The sequence below is a fragment of the Oratosquilla oratoria genome, chromosome 1 (assembly GCF_046742065.1).
Source record: "Oratosquilla oratoria isolate Oo_2021 chromosome 1, ASM4674206v1, whole genome shotgun sequence".
Classification (NCBI taxonomy): Eukaryota; Metazoa; Arthropoda; class Malacostraca; order Stomatopoda; family Squillidae; genus Oratosquilla; species Oratosquilla oratoria.
The window spans coordinates 114,985,426-115,002,925 of record NC_134777.1 but is presented as its reverse complement, the minus strand read 5'-3'; the positions used below and the strand labels follow the sequence as shown (position 1 = coordinate 115,002,925).

The window sequence follows — 17,500 nt, the reverse complement described above, 5'->3', positions numbered from 1 at the left end:
CCCAACCGCCACAAGTAACGCCGACGCAAGACCATGGTACAGAGGCAGAATGTTGCCAGTACTCGGCTCAGACTTGGGAATCAACCTATGTGAGAAGGCTCCCAGACGGATGATGTGCCACAGTGATCACCGTGCAGGCTGTATATCCGTCCGAACGCGAACACCCTTAAAATTATTATCTCCAATGGCCCATGGTGACAGACAATATTCCCCAGAGACAAGGCATTATGATTGTATGTAACACTTACATAGTACCACTATCTCGCCATCCCCATTTCGGGGGATCCTGAATGATTATAATATTATTTCTCCATTTAAAGAATTTATGTATTATATGACATGTCCTCTAATAGAATATTGTAATAAATGTACTATTGTTTGCCGCCCACGGGCGTAATAAATTTATTAAAACCAAATCTCTCTCTCTCTCTCTCTCTCTCTCTCTCTCTCTCTCTCTATATATATATATATACATATATATATATATATACATATATATGTATATATATCTATATATATATGTATATATATATGAATATATATATATATATATATATATCTTCCCCCCTCTCTCTCTCTTTATTTATTACACACACACACACACACACACACACACACACACACACACACACACACACACACACACACACACACACACACACACACACACACACACACACACACACACACACACACACACACACACACACACACACACACATACACACACACACACACACACACACGCATACACACACACACACACACACACACACACACACACACACACACACACACACATACACACACACACACACACACACACACACACACACATACACACACACGCATACACACACACGCAGACACACACACACACACACACACACACACACACACACACACCCACACACACACACACACACACACACACACACACACACACACACACACACACACACACACACACACACACACACACACACACACACACACACACACACACACCTCTCATGGCGCTGTGGTTAGAGCTCTGGCCTGCCACTACGGAGGTCCGGGTTCGACTCTCGCCCGGGGCTGAAATAATATCAGTATCGCAGCGCTGAGGGGTGTTACTCCAACTCTCGTGGGCGGGGAGTTGGGGGTGTGTGTGTGTGCAAGGTCATAGCATTACCCATAGATCGGACTTACGAGCTCTGAGCTCTCTTCCAGGAGGGAAATAGCTATCGATCACGAGTCCAACACGTGATCCAAAGACCAAGTGAATACACACACACACACACACACACACACACACACACACACACACACACACACACACACACACACACACACACACACACACACACACACACACACACACACACACACACACACAAAAATGGTATTCTAGTTCAGCGAGTGCAATAGAGATAAAATAGGACAGGAAGATTTACGAATAATGAAAGAAAGAATAAAATAAGAAATAGATAAATAAATGAATGAATAAATAGATAAATAGATAAGTAATTAAATAAATAAATAGATAAAACAAAATAAATAGATGAATGAATAAATAAACAAATAGATAAATAGATAAATGAATAGATAAATAGATAAATGAAAAAATAAATAAATAGATAAATAGATAAATAAACAAATAAATAAATGATGTTCCTGGGATTCGTGCAATTAGTGTCACCCTGACACTGACTAAATCATCAGTTAGCTCCGACTGACGAACAACACACAAGATATCCCGAGTGTAATCGTACACTACCACAACGTAAGATGATTCGCAAAAGAAAGAAAAAAAAATACAGGATGGAACAATGGGCAGCTTAGTTTAATACATGCGAATGACTCTTCTCCCATTATCTTCTGAACTACTGGACAACACAGCTAACGATCATTGAAATTAGGCCTAATTACCACGGGCCCGAATTCACGGTTTCCGAAATCCCCATCGTGGGCCGAAATCACTAGATCCCATTGTCCGCACGCCAATACATGTCGGAGACTTCCACGACATGTTTGTTCCTACCTGGATTAAAGAATCAAGAAGCGTCTCCCGGAGTGTTGTAGGTCCTGATCCTCGTCAGCGAATGACTGTCGAGCGGAAGCCGTGAGCTTTATAAGAGGACTGGAACCTGCTGCGGGGGTGGAAACTTTCCTTTTTGCTATAATCCCTGTTTTCCGGGGTTTAACCGCTCGTTGCCTTTCCTTTGTTTATTTTTTTCTATTTTCTTTTCCTTTTCGGGGTTGCCTTTAGGAGAATCAAACAGCTTCTTGGCTTTAGCTAGAATGAAGATGTCGAACGATGGCATTGGCTGAGAAAAATCGAGAAACAAAAGAAAAAAATGAATACAAGTTGAGTTGGATGACAAAATGAATGACTATACAAGGCAGCAACACTCGCAAACGAGATCGTGCCTAGCGAGAGGCGACTTGAGTTGCCACATTTTCCTTTTCTTTAATTGACCAAATACCAAACTCGTTTTCGTCGTTCGCCAAGAAACTGCATAATGATTTATCACCAATGAAAAGCAACACTAATTTTCTGCGGACTTCTGAGGTGTTGTCTGACAAGTCTAGGATAGAAAAAAAAGAGAAAAAAAATGTAATAATTAGAAACTCACTCGGCTAGTCTCACAGAAACAGGCCTTAGAAGGTATTACTTTAAGGCGGCCGTTTGGGAGAGTTGATAACCTTCTTCGTGCGTGTGTGTGTGTGTGTGATTCCATGGCCTTAGATCACGTGTCGGACTCGTGATCGACAGTTATTAACCTCCGAATGAGAGCTCAGAGCTCGTATGACCGATCTATGGGTAATGCTGTGACCTTACACGCACATACACCCAACTCCCCGCCCACGAGAGTTGGAGTAACAACCCGCAGCGCAGCGATACTAACATTATTTCAGCTCTGGGCGGGATTCGAACAGGGACAGCCGTAGTGGCAGCCAAGAACTCTAACCACTGCGCTGCGAAGTGTGCATCTGTGTGTGTGTGTGTGTGTGTGTGTGTGTGTGTGTGTGTGTGTGTGTGTGTGTGTGTGTGTGTGTGTGTGTGTGTGTGTGTGTGTGTGTGTGTGTGTGTGTGTGTGTTTGTGCGCGCGCGTTCGCGTGTGTGTTTTCCAATGGCTGCCTTCACCAAGCCTCTCCACAATCTCCTGCCTTACTGTGCAGCTTTCTGTTAGTCAACAACGCAAGGCGCTAGTCCTTGAACCTGACCTTGTCTGTCCACCAGCCACAGAATCCGCCCAGAGGCCTGACTTTAACAACTCCTCCATTAGGAGAGTCTGCCCTCGCCCGTGCCGGCGCAACTGTGCTCCGCCCGAAGTAACCGCCTTGATCTCAGAGTATACTCTGGTCTGGTAACTGTCGTAGCTCGGTATGGGGCCTCATCCATTGCACCTTCATCGTATCCGGTCCAAAAGAACGCACGGAGCATTCAACACTCAAACGGTCCTGGTTTTATTATTCTTTTCAGTCAGCGTCCAGGTCTTGCAGCCATACAGTCTTGCTGGTCTTGGGACAACACTGTGAGTGTTTGTTGTTTGACTGTGCCTATGCGTTTATTTATGTATTTTATTTGATACTTACATTATTATAGTTTTTATTTATTCATTTACTATTATTATTAGGATTTTTTCACATCCGACCCAGATATGGACCAAAAGGTCTCCTGTCGGTATGCTCCGCCTTTGTAAAATCCTTTGTGCCAAGTTTGGTTTTCACGGGATGTATGTTCAATACCGAAGACAGAATATATGGACACCTGTTCGCAGCAACAACTCTCTCCAATAATTCTTTCGCAATTGCAATTCTAGATTGTTGATGCTGATCTAATGTGTTTAGATTATCACAAACATTCCGCTACCAGTGTTCCAAATGACATTTCTCCTCTGACTATTTCTTGCAGACAATTGCATAACTTTTGTCTGTCTGTCTCTCTGAACATATTTCCAACGAAGATTTGAGGGCTGGTCAAAACACGACTGGAAATTATCTTCGGGCACTGTGCAAGACCCTCGTTTCAAATTTTTTCTTTAAGAGCAAACATGTTACCCTAACGGTGAAATATCACTTGTGTACAAAATATGCTCAATATATGTGAACTGATGGAGTTTCGCAAAACAAATGATACCAAAAAGATGTTCAAGAATAGCTTACCGATTAAATAATAATAAAAAAAATCCCAAGCTTACATAGGGTTCAGATCAACCCCTTTTTCAGTTCTGAAATAATCCGGGACAAAGAAGTCATAATGAAAAAAAAAAAAATCTTTATATTCATGAAATTTTATTTTATTTCTTACATCGTGCCTTGGGAAAGGCAACGCAGGGGATTCTGTTGGTGGGTGACATGTAAGACTTGACCCAAAGTTCGAGGGTCAGGAAGTAGTTCCTCTTCTTCGACATCGAGACCGTCGAGGACCAGCGGTTAGGTCGATGGAGGCCCTCCTTCCCGCTTCCGGAGCGTCTGCTACCACGGGCGCGGAACGTGGGAATCGCCTGAAAAGGAGATGATTTTCTTTATTTTGTATGCAATTGGACAACATTTGCATCAAACTTGTGATCAGTTATATCAAACAGGGAAAACAATTAATCTTTGTACTAAGCACTGATGATGTTATACGGAAGAGCTTTGCCAAGTTAGTTATTCTTGTCTTATAAGCCATGCACCAGCTCTTCACCCATCAGACTCCCATGCAACGCCCCTTTTATTTTCATATTAGCTCCTTGTGGATGAAGGGCGACCTCTGACTCCCGCGCACGGTCAGGATCAGAAACAATGTTATAAAGATATCAATGCACTGAAAGGAAAAAGAAAAGAAGAAAAAGAGAAACTAAATGAAGAAGAAGAAAAGGAAGGAATAGGAGAAGAAGAAGAGAAACGGGAATTAGGAAAAGAAGAAGAAGAAGAAGAAGAAGAAGAAGAAGAAGAAGAAGAAGAAGAAGAAGAAGAAGAAGAAGAAGAAGAAGAAGATCTAGAAGAAGAAGAAGAAGAAGAAGAAGAAGAAGAAGAAGAAGAAGAAGAAGAAGAAGAAGAAGAAGAAGAAGAAGAAGAAGAAGAAGATCTAGAAGAAGAAGAAGAAGAAGAAGAAGAAGAAGAAGAAGAAGAAGAAGAAGAAGAAGAAGAAGAAGAAGAAGAAGAAGGTCAAGAAGAAGAAGAAGAAGGTCAAGAAGAAGAAGAAGAAGAAGAAGAAGAAGATCAAGAAGAAGAAGAAGAAGAAGAAGAAGAAGAAGAAGAAGAAGAAGAAGAAGAAGATCAAGAAGAAGAAGAAGAAGAAGAAGAAGAAGAAGAAGAAGAAGAAGATCAAGAAGAAGAAGAAGAAGAAGAAGAAGAAGAAGAAGAAGAAGATCAAGAAGAAGAAGAAGAAGAAGAAGAAGAAGAAGAAGAAGAAGAAGAAGAAGAAGAAGAAGAAGAAGAAGAAGAAGAAGAAGAAGAAGAAGAAGAAGATCTAGAAAAAGAGGAAGAAGAAGAAAAAGAAGCTCTAGAAGAAGAAGAAGAAGAAGAAGAAGAAGCCCTAGAAGAAGAAAAAGAAAAAGAAGAGGAAGAAGAAGAAGAAGAAGAAGAAGAAGAAGAAGAAGAAGAAGAAGAAGAAGAAGAAGAAGAAGAAGAAGAAGAAGAAGAAGAAAGAGAAAGAAATAGAAGAATAAGAATAAGAAGAAGAAGAAAGGAAAAAAAAAGAACACTCAAGCACCCCCCCCTCCATCGTGAGAACCTTGGAGGGGGGTTGGGTGGGGGGGACCCGTCCAGGTACTTACTTGACCCGCAGCAGTAGTAACTGTTGGCGCGTTGGTTCTTGCAGTAGTACTTGCAACTCGGGCGGCCACCAAAATTACCGTAGCCGCCTCCACCGCTGCCGAAACCTCCTCCTCCAACAACTCCTCCTCCGCCAATAATTCCTCCCCCCACGACTCCTCCTCCGTGAGGGAAACCTCCTCCTCCTCCTACAACTCCTCCTCCATGAGGGAAGCCTCCTCCCACAACTCCTCCTCCCACAACTCCTCCTCCGTGAGGAAAGCCTCCTCCTCCTACAACTCCTCCTCCGTGAGGGAAGCCTCCTCCCACAACTCCTCCTCCTATAACGCCGCCGACGGGTCGAACTCCAACAACAACTTCGACGGGTCGAACGCCAGTGACGACTCCTCCTCCGACTACTCCGCCGACGGGTCGAACTCCGCCTCCGGACGGCACGTAGCTGGAACCGTAGGCCTCAGGCAGGGCTGAGGATGAGGCCAAGAGCCCCGACAGAGCTACCACGAAGAACCACATCTGAAAGGCAATGGTACCAATTATACTCTACGAATCTGTTTAGGACGTGAGAAGACCCTGTTTCACCAGGATCCCTTTCCCTGGCCTACTAGGACTATCAGAATAGTATAATACTCCAATTTTACCTGTACATACCAAGAGGAGCACGTTGCGATGTGGCAAAATGAGAACTTGAAGCGAAAATAATGTTCAGAAACGAGACGTGAGCCGACGCGAACCGGATAGAACTCGTTTTGGAACACGCGGACTTGGAACGTAGTAAACCGTTTTTTTACCTAGTAACAAGTCAACGGTTTTTCAAACACTTACGAGCAAGAGATGGTTTTACGCACGATACTATAGAAAGGCATCTCGCCACACACTAGTCATCGCTGTCACATAAGGCAGTGTGTATCCAAACTCCTTTGGGATACCTGCCCTAGAGGTAATTATTCTTTCTTCGCGTCAAACTAAGTGTAACGTTGTATCGTTTGGTCTGAGCAAACGAAGTTGAGTGCTCGAATAGAGTGCTCAAAGGACAAAAAAAGAATAGTTTGACAATCTTGTCCTAGTATGTATATACGAGTTGATCGAGATGAACCTTATTCATCTTGAGGCATAAGGTTTTTTCTTGGTAGAATAGAATTTCTTTGAGCTAACTGGAATAAAGGAACATAACGATTACACTCACAGAAAGTGAGAAAAAGTGAGACTGAATAATTTGCACTAGTTGAAAATGAATGTAGAAGAGTCCTTGCAAGGCAGCAAAACTCGCAAAGTCATGCGTAAAAGTCACGAATTCATGTCGGCCTAGGAACGGCTTCGGTTGCCATGTTTTTTTTTATTTTTTTTTATTTACTGAATTTCATATTCTTTTAGCCATATATCAAGAATACGAATAATGGCTTACTCTGAATAAGGAAACACAATCTTTATGCGCACTTTTGAGATGTTTTTAGAATAGTCTAGACTGTTGTAAACAAAGTTTTTTGTAACTGTTCGAATCCACAACAAGAAACGACATTCTGTTGCATCTCGACCTGAACTCCACCGGCCACATCCGCTTCTCAGTTCATTAACATCACTAATCACCCAAGACTTCAACTCATATTTTCTAAACAAAAATATTAATATAGATTGTCATGGTAGAGACAACACCTTGTGAGGACAAAGATTAAGAAAGAATTGTTCACACTTGAAGTTCTGAGGAACGAAGAGTCGCCTTGCAACGGGACGCGTCCTCATTGTCGCCGTTCTCTTCATCATCTCCCTCGTCCTCGGTTGCCATTCCGGACTTAAATCTCCCATAATTCAATTTCTGAGTGAACTCATCGAGGACCAGCGAAGAAAATCACTCAAAAACGTATTTCGGAGGACAAATTGTAGCATGGTTTTTGATGGGGATAAGTGCTTTCCTTTTAACCAATTGTTAAATCAACAAATGCACTTCTTCAACCAGATACTGCGTTTGGCGTGAATCTTGTCATTCGATTTTTATTTTTTCTTTGCACAAGACTTGATCACCTTTCCTTTTTCAGAAAAAGAGAAAGAAATCCCTTGAAAATATCACCAGACATGTTAAAATTTCAGCACACCTTTGGCAGACCTGAAACGCCCGAAAGCCTTGGTTCCTGAGACCCAATGGTCGAGTCTCACACACCCACAGCTCTTGATCGAAGACACTCACCTGGAGAAGAAAGTTCCTTCTTGTTATCCTTAGAGTGCGAAGAAAGGAGTGTGGACGTTCCAGGTCTGTCGAGGTTTATATATACCGAGTAGGACTCGAAGCCGGCCGTTGGGCGGGAGGGAATTCCCGCCCATTTGCCCCTGCCCTTGGCTTGACTCAGGAGGATACGATCTGGGATTCCCAGCCGTTACCGCTCCACGACCTAAGGTTAACCTCAACAAAAAGTCTTGCTCGAAAAAAAATCACTACACGAACTGAATATACTGTTATATAGTTACCTCCAATCCAGTTTAAGTGTTTTTATTTAATCTTATTTAACTTTATTTTATTTTATTTTATTATTATGTCATTCTATTTTATTAATTTTTTTGATACTTTAGCCACGGATGTCAACTTAGTATTTTTATTCTGGCTACCGCTAGGCGATTTTATTCAGCTGAGGGACAACTCCCTACGGTCAAGGAGCAAATGTGTTTCAACCATTAAGTACAATGAAACACTTTAGTATTTAGTGGATTTAATGTCCGGCACACATGAAGCCATTAACTAAATATCTTTTAAGGTTTTTAATGTATTTAGTGTGGTTAACACATTAAAAGAAAAACTATTATAACATTACGGTATTTTTATTTGATTTTTTTTAACTTAAAATTTAAATGTGTTTAATACATTTAATGTGTTTAACATATCAAAATAAAAAATTAAAACATTATATACTTTAATTTATATTTTCCATTTTTTCTTTTCCAACTTACAATTTTCTATACATTTTTCTATTTTCGCATTTTCTTTGTTTTAATACTTTCTTAATTTTCATATATTTCAATTATTTAATACTTACTAGTTTTTTTACTTTTTCGTAAATTTTTGCTTTTTCGTCGTTTCTTGATAAAAAAATTCATAATTTTCACTTTTCATAAAATACATTGTTTTAATTTTCGTATCTTTTAATTTTTCGTTTTGCGTAATTTTTCGCCATTTTCGTTTTTATTAATTTTGATTTCTCCTAATTATTCATAATTTCTCGTATTTCTTAATTTTTCTTCTTACATATATTTCTTTCCCCATTCTTCTTTTAATTTTCCTTTATTTTGATTGATTTTTCATTTTACATTATTTTCTAGTCTTCTTCCAGATCTTGTTCCCCTTTTTCTTTGCGGGCTGGATGGCAACGGGCGGTTTGGGGTCGGCCTCCTACTGAGACCTGAGCGAGGGGACTCGCCGCTGTCCCTCGCCGTCACCGAGATTGTCTCTTCGAGGAGGAGGAATGGGAGGATTTCGAGGAGGACCCCCGCCCTTGCCTCTCCTGGCCACTGTCGCCCTCGGGTTAGACCTTCGGCCGAACCTGTTCCAGCTGTCCCTCGAAGGTGGAGGGGAAGGTGGAGGTCTCCTCGTGTCCTCCACCTTTTCTTCGTCCCCGCCAGCGGCGTCCTCCTGGCTTCTTGGCCCCTGTTGTCTCCTTTGGCCTGGAGGACCCTTGCGTACGTCTGAGGTCGTTCCCAGAGGTAAGGTCTAGGAACCACGGCCTCTTCGGTTGGTCCTGGGGATTCTGTTACCTCCGGCCTCCTCGGCTGAGGCCTGGTGCCCGCCCAGGGGTCCCTTGAGGGAGAGCCCCGGGTCATCTGGGTGTAGGACAGAGGAGTATGAGGAGGGGGAGAAGGTTCCACAAGCTTCATTTGGGACGACACTGGCCACTCTATGTTGAACCCCCGGACCCAGCAATCGTCATCGTTTGGGTCCTCGGAGGACAGTGACCTTTCGTCGTCGTCCTGGTCCCGAACCCAGTGTTGTTCTTCTTCTTGAAGACCTTTCTCTGGATCCTCACTGGGCAGTGGGCCTTCTTCGTTGTCCCGGACCCAGTCGAAGTCTTGGATCTCCTCGGGAAGGGTCCTCCGAGGAATTAGACCACTAATCATCCTTCGTCCAATCGCCACTGGGTTCTTCTTCGAGTGGGTCCTCGGAGGACATCGAGCATTCTTCGTCAAGATCCCGAGTCTAATCGTCTTCGACCTCTTGGACTGGGTCCTCGGAGAACAGAGACCATTGGTCATCGGCCTTGTCCAGTCTCGAGTCGTCTTTGATGTATTCGAGTTCCTCTTCTTGCTGGGACAGAGGTGCGCTTGTGGCCTCCTCGAGGTCTTCCTTGGCCTCGTCAGGCCCGTCTCTGACCTCTTGAGGGTTCTGCTCTTCGTAGGAGTCTTCGGCAACGTCTTCCTTCTTTGACTCGAGCTTGGCCTCTACAGGGTCTTCGGCTTTCTCTTCTTCCTCTTTGTGTTGCTCCGCTTGCAATTCCAGGGGTTCTTTAGATGGTTTTTTATTCTTTTTTAGATAATTTATTTTTTGCATGTACTCTTCATGCAATCCCTTTATATAGTTTTCTACTTTCGCTTTTATGAACTGCAGGTAATCGTCATTATCATTTTCTTCTTGTATTAATCGTTCTTTCAGTTAACGGTTTTTGCTCCAAAGCCGGTAAATCTCCTTGTTATGTGGGGCAAAAGCAATTCAAAAGTTCTCCACCTCCTGCTGGTCCTCCTTGGTCCTTGGTTCCATTCCTTGCCTCCCAGAGGCAAAGTGATGACGCAACGATGACTTCATAGCCCCTTGACGTCATTATCAGATTAGTCTGCAAGGAAGACCAGTCTGTAGTTGCCGTCATCCAGTGTGTGTGTAAGATATATATATATATATATATATATATATATATATATATATATATATATATATATATATATATATATATATATATATATATATATATATATATATATATATATATATATATATATATAGAGAGAGAGAGAGAGAGAGAGAGATTAATGAACTACACACGCATCTGGTCCAAATCTATTTAAGAATACATTTGTTACTACATTTATGACAGTGACAGTTGCCGACAAGTCTATCGAAATAAACAGCAAATATGAGACCGGAGCCTAGTACGACTTTTCACTTGTTACTTGAAAAAGCTGTAAGAAGGAAAACGTCGTACAAATACAATAAAGGCTCCGTCCTAACTTGGTGTTTATTTCGATAAGTGTTACTACAACAACACCTGTCCTCCTACCTCCCACCAGATGCTCCGTTTCGTGCTGGTGTTCTACACCCTGACTGCGCTGGTGGCAGCTGGTGATGCTGAGTGTAGATACTGGTGTTACCGTATCGAAAATGGTCGGCGCTACTGCTGTGATCACCCTGGTGGGGAATCTTCCTTAGGTGAGTGCAATGTACTAAATGAATCCATACCTACACTAACCACACCGACCGCCCCTCGCTAAGCTGACGGAATCTGTACAAGACATTATGTTGATGTAAAGGATGAATAGATTTTATTGTTTGTTCCAGGAAAGCCTGGAAGATGTCCTTGGGTGAGGAAGTATTGTCCCGACAACATCGATCCTGGGAATTTATGCAGAAATGACAATGATTGTCCACATACTGAAAAGTGTTGTTACGACAGATGCCTTCAAGATCTTGTATGCAGGAAACCTATTTTGCGCGTAACACCATAGGTATTCCGTACTTATATTTTTTAAGGAACTGTAAATAAAAAAATAGACAAATAAAAAAATAAAGAATTCATTCGTCTAGTCTTTTCCAAAAAATATGACTTAAATATTTGCATGGAGTCTATGAATGCCTCGTATCATTTGGATAAAATTCTCTTTTAATCATTTATTACATTTTTCATCAGAATTTTATATTTTGACTTTTCTGTGCCTTCTCTGACTTCGCATTTTTTAACGAGACTCAAAAATATTATGTTACAAATAAGTCATAAATCCTATGCAAAATGGCAGAGTATTAGAATATTTGATCTCTTCCAGCCATCTTTAGGTAAGTTGATATCTATGTAGTATTCATAATTCTTTACACAGCAGACTAGACTCCTATTCTTAAGGTCCCGAGTTCGAAGCTCAGCGACTGCTGGATTTGGTTATATAAAATTCATCGCTGCAACTTGTGATTCATTCCATATGAATATATATTACACACACACACACACACACACACACACACACACACACACACACACACACACACACACACACACACACACACACACACACACACACACACACACACACACACACACACACACACACACACACACACACACACACACACACACACACACACACACACACACACACACACACACACACACACACACACACACACACACACACACACACACACACACACACACACACACACACACACACACAAATCCATACACACACACATGCACACACAGATACACACACACACACGCACACACACACACACAAATGCATACACACACACACATGCACACACACACACACACACACACACACACACACACACACACACACACACACACACACACACACACACACACACACACACACACACACACACATATGCATACACACACATATGCATACACACACACACACACACACACACACACACACACACACACACACACACACACACACACACACACACACACACACACACACACACACACACACACACACACACACACACACACACACACACACACATATATATATATTACATATATATATATATATATATATATATATATATATATATATATAGATAGATAGATAGATATGTATATGTATACATATATATATATGTATATATATATATATATATATATATATTATTTTTCCACTTAATTTATTTTATTTTGTATATATGTTTTTTTTCTTTTTTTGCTACTAAACATTTGAAATCATAACATGTGATGCAGGGGGAGTTTTTTCTTTAACAAATAAGAAATATCCTATTAGCTCTTTTCATGAAAAATAGAAAGAAGTCTAGCGGATTCCAACAAAAAACAGTTAACAACCCTGGGATCATGGAACTAGTCTTTCCGTACAAGTTCTATGGCTGACAAATTGTTTTTTGAACTGATGCTATCGTTTTAATTGGTCAAGTAATTTTCAGCAACCAATTACAATTTGCTATACAATAAACCATTCGCCAATGTATACACAAAATGAATATCTCAGCCAAAATGTTTCTATTCTTATAAAAGTTGTAAAGATAGTTCTTGTTTTTATTCACAAGAAACTGAAATATATCATTCGTCAGTGAAACGTCGTTACTTACTTTTGGTCGTGGTGCATCTGGGAATTCTATTTCAGTTAGGCATTCGTATGTATTCTCCTGTTTTGATGTATTTAGTTGACATGAGCCAATTTAGCATTTATTTTAAGGCTGATTGACTTGTTTCCACAACTTTTTTAGCTATAGAAAATACACTGTAAGCATTACCAAGTTCTTGACATCGATATGTATTGAATTAATATATACACCTGCAAGAAAATATAACAGGAGATGTCCTTTTTCGGGTTTTCTATAGAAAGAAGCGAAAGCAAGTAGATATAGCTTAATTAGGCTGTAGACGGGGTTAGGGATCAGAGCGGGATTTAGCTTTGGCCTATAGTCGCGGGATCTATTGTCTAAGAGACTATGCGGTGATTGAACAAAAAATGTACACACGTACACACACACACACACACACACACACACACACACACACACACACACACACACACACACACACACACACACACACACACACACACACATATATATATATATGACGTCATTAATTGGTCGTTTGGGAAGTCCTGTGTTTATAGGTTTGACTTTTCTCCCTTCGCTCACATATATGCTCACACACACACACACACACACACACACACACACACACACACACACACACACACACACACACACACACACACACACACACACACACACACACACACACGCACACACACACACACACATACATACACACACAAACAGACACACACACACACATATATATTTGTATGTGTGTGTGTGTGTGTGTGTGTGTGTGTGTGTGTGTGTGTGTGTGTGTGTGTGTGTGTGTGTGTGTGTGTGTGTGTGTGTGTGTGTGTGTGTGTGTGTGTGTGCGTGCGTGTGTGTGTGTGTGCGTGTGTGTGTGTGTGTGTGTGTGTGTGTGTGTGTTTGTGTGTGCGTGTGTGTGTGTGTGAGCATATATGTGAGCGAAGGGAGAAAAGTCAAACCTATAAACACAGGACTTCCCAAACGTCCAATTAATGACGTCACAAAAAATACACGAGTCATCTCTCCTCCTCCTCCTCCTCCTCCTCCTCCTCGGTCTGAAACATCTGGAGACCGGGCCGGGGTAGGGGGGGTGGGGGGGGCAGAGGGAGACCCGGTATCTCCCGGTATCTTAAACCGCTAACTACCAACCGAACAATTTGTCTTTTAAGCTTGTTCCCTACTGGTCGCTGGTCGATTTGATTCAGTGGCGGAGATTAACCTCTTCCAGTTAAATCGCTAAACTCGTTCCTTGTTAATTCACTTCAGGGTCAAAGAGCGTTGTAGCGCTTTTGTTATAGTTACTAGACGATTTCATTTATCTTTCCAAAGCTCTTTCGACAAATTAACCCTCTTTCCACGGGGTGGGGGGGGGGAAGGGTCCTAACAAGGTGATTTAAATCACCTGGCGGCAGATGGCCGCTAAGTGGCCGTAGTCTGAGTCGTCCGCAACGCCCGGGAAAAACCTTTGTCGTGCATCTGGCAAAGTCCGTTTTCCAACATGGCTACCTGGGATGAAATGTCCTGGTAGGTGGTTTTGTCCCAAAGGGACCAGGAATTCCAAAAAACGTAGACCAGAGACCATAACGAGACGGATCTTGTGTTTGGAGAATGAAGAGTCATGTCATTATTTTTGTATGTCACCTATTTATTTGTTTCTATTTATTTTTATTTGTCTATTTATATATTTATTTTTAATTTATTCTATTTTTTATCTATCTATATTTTTGTATTTGGTGATTGATTCGTTTCATTATTGCTAAAAAAAATATTAGAGAATGGAGAATCTTGTCAGTATTTTTGCGTGTCACCTGTTTATTTTTATTTTTTTATTTGTCAATCATATATTTATTCTTATTTTATTTTATCTTTATTTATCTTTTTTTTTCAATTGGTAATTGATTCAAGTTTCATTGTTGCTCAAAAAATTATTAAATCAAATCCTTACCTAGTTTATTTCCCTTACTGTATTCTATTGTATTCTATTGTATTCTCTCTTTACAGATGTGTCACTACACTGTCTTCCTCTTGGCACTTGCAGCCGCAATGGCCCATCCTGGCACTCACGATTCAGGTCCTACGCGCGACTGCGAGTATTTTTGCAAGCCGCCATCTAGTGAGAAATACGTGTGCTGTGACGGAAGTGAGTGTCGTCTGTCACACTTTCCCACAAATAGATATATAAGTATATAAACAAACAAATATTTAAAGATGTATGAAATGATAAGTAATATGTATATACTCGCCCACAAAATAGGGAACGCTTTGTACTCATGACGATGCTCATCCGAAAGTAACTTGAGATGTTTCCGAAATTTCTGAATGTATTTTCATTTGCCATTGCAAAACTGTTTCTTCCTGACTATCAGCCCAAACCTGAGGCCATTACTCCTCGCTTTGTTAATGAGCGGCTGTTTCCAGTTCTGACGTGCGTATGGACAAAATCGGTCATTTTCTTCTTCGTTCAATTCTCTTCTTCTTTACAGTGGAACCAAACGGATGCATTCCCTTGCGCCGGAGATGCCGTGCCACCAGAAGCACCCCTCCGGACCCGTGTTACGCAGACCACGAGTGCCATGTCAGGGACAAATGCTGTTACGATGTCTGTCTCGGTCACAGTGCCTGCAGACGGCCCTGGGTGGACCCCGCCTTGTATTGACCCACCCCACGTGACCTTGCTTTTGACCTCGCCTGTGACCTCGCTCAGTCAGCACCAACTTCGAAGGTTTCCCGCGCGTGGTGCCACTGTCCACTGTTCTCTTTGTTCTTGTTTTTGTTTGTTCTCTGTTTTATTTGTTCTTTCTAGTCTCTCTGTTCTCTTTATTCTTGTTCTTGTTTGTTCTATGCTTTCTTTGGTCTGTCTGTTCTCTCTGTTCACTTTGTTCTTGTTCTTGGTTGTTCTCTGTTCTCTTCGTTCTCTCTGTTCTCTTTGCTTATACACTCTGTTCTCGGGTACATGTGGACCTCCGTGCCAAACTTGGCCGAAATCCGTTTCTCTAGAACAAACAGGCAGACCATAAGACAGAAAGACAGACAAACAGACAGACACACAGACATACAGACAGACACACAGACATACAGATATATAACATACATACATACATACATACATACATACATACATACATACATACATACATACATACATACATACATACATACATACATACATACATACATACATACATACATACATACATACATACATACATATTGTACATACATACATACATACATACATACATACATACATACATACATACATACATACATACATACATACATACATACATACATACATACATACATACATACATACATACATACATACATACATACATACATACACATACATACATACATAGAAACATACAGACATACATATATATAACATACATACATACATACATACATACATACATACATACATACATACATACATACATACATACATACATACATACATACATACATACATACATACATACATACATACATACATATATACATAAATACATACATACATACATACATACATACATACATACATACATACATATATACATACATACATACATACATACATACATACATACATACATATATACATACATACATATATACATACATACATACATACATACATACATACATACACATACATACATACATACATACATACATACATACATACATACATACATACATACATACATACATACATACATACATACATACATACATACATGCATGCATACACATACATACATACATACATACATACATACATACATACATATATACATACATACATACATACATACATACATACATACATACATACATACATACATACATACATACATACATACATACATACATACATACATACATACATACATACATACGTGCATACATACATGCATACATACATACATACATACATACATACATACAAACAGGAAGACAGACAGACAGACAGACAGACAGACAGAAGACAGACAAACAGACATACAAATAGTCAGGCGGATAGATTGAGAGAGAGAGAGAGAGAGAGAGAGAGAGAGAGAGAGAGAGAGAGAGAGAGAGAGAGAGAGAGAGAGAGAGAGAGAGAGAGAGAGAGAGAGAGAGAGAGAGAGAGAGAGAGAGAGAGAGAGAGAGAGAGAGAGAGAGAGAGAGAGAGAGAGAGAGAGAGACAGACTGAGAGGCAGACATACAGACAGACAGATAGATAGAGGTAAGCAAAGAAACAGAAAAAAAGTAAATAAAATGAAATAAATGCAGCTCATCCTTGATCGCAGGAAATCAAGGCGAGAGGTAAAAAAATATTTTGTTCAAATGCTCACTCATTATTGTGTCCATATCCTCCTCCTCCTCCTCCTCCCCTTCTCCTCCTTCTTCTTCTACTCCTCCTCCTCCTCCTCCTTCTTCTTCTCTCCTCCCCCTCCTTCTCCT

General features: G+C 40.8%; 2 protein-coding genes across 3 annotated transcripts in view; one reads left to right on the top strand and one right to left on the bottom strand.

The window, feature by feature from the left end:
• LOC143024873 (uncharacterized) overlaps positions 1-11,505 on the top strand; it is a 30,177-nt gene extending 18,672 nt beyond the window's left edge. For both annotated transcript variants that reach the window (XM_076184216.1, XM_076184224.1), the window contains 2 exons: positions 11,005-11,143; positions 11,273-11,505. In XM_076184216.1, the coding sequence (XP_076040331.1) occupies positions 11,005-11,143; positions 11,273-11,439 (306 nt within the window). In that variant the 3' untranslated portion in view covers positions 11,440-11,505. The remainder of the gene's footprint in view (positions 1-11,004; positions 11,144-11,272) is intronic.
• On the bottom strand, positions 4,265-8,073 carry LOC143024864 (uncharacterized). Its single transcript, XM_076184203.1, has 3 exons — positions 7,928-8,073; positions 5,751-6,261; positions 4,265-4,493 (listed from the first exon to the last, which is right to left on the bottom strand). Exons 2-3 carry the CDS (start codon positions 6,259-6,261, stop codon positions 4,465-4,467), a joined length of 540 nt encoding a protein of 179 aa, XP_076040318.1. The 5' UTR covers positions 7,928-8,073; the 3' UTR covers positions 4,265-4,464.
• Positions 11,506-17,500: the final 5,995 nt, after the last annotated feature.

Excerpts from the sequence above, each read along its gene's own strand:
- LOC143024864 (XM_076184203.1), bottom strand. The coding sequence starts at position 6,261 with ATGTGGTTCTTCGTGGTAGCTCTGTCGGGGCTCTTGGCCTCATCCTCA. Across the intron at positions 4,494-5,750 it reads TTACTACTGCTGCGGGTCAA|GCGATTCCCACGTTCCGCGC; the intron begins GTAAGTACCTGG and ends TCTCCTTTTCAG.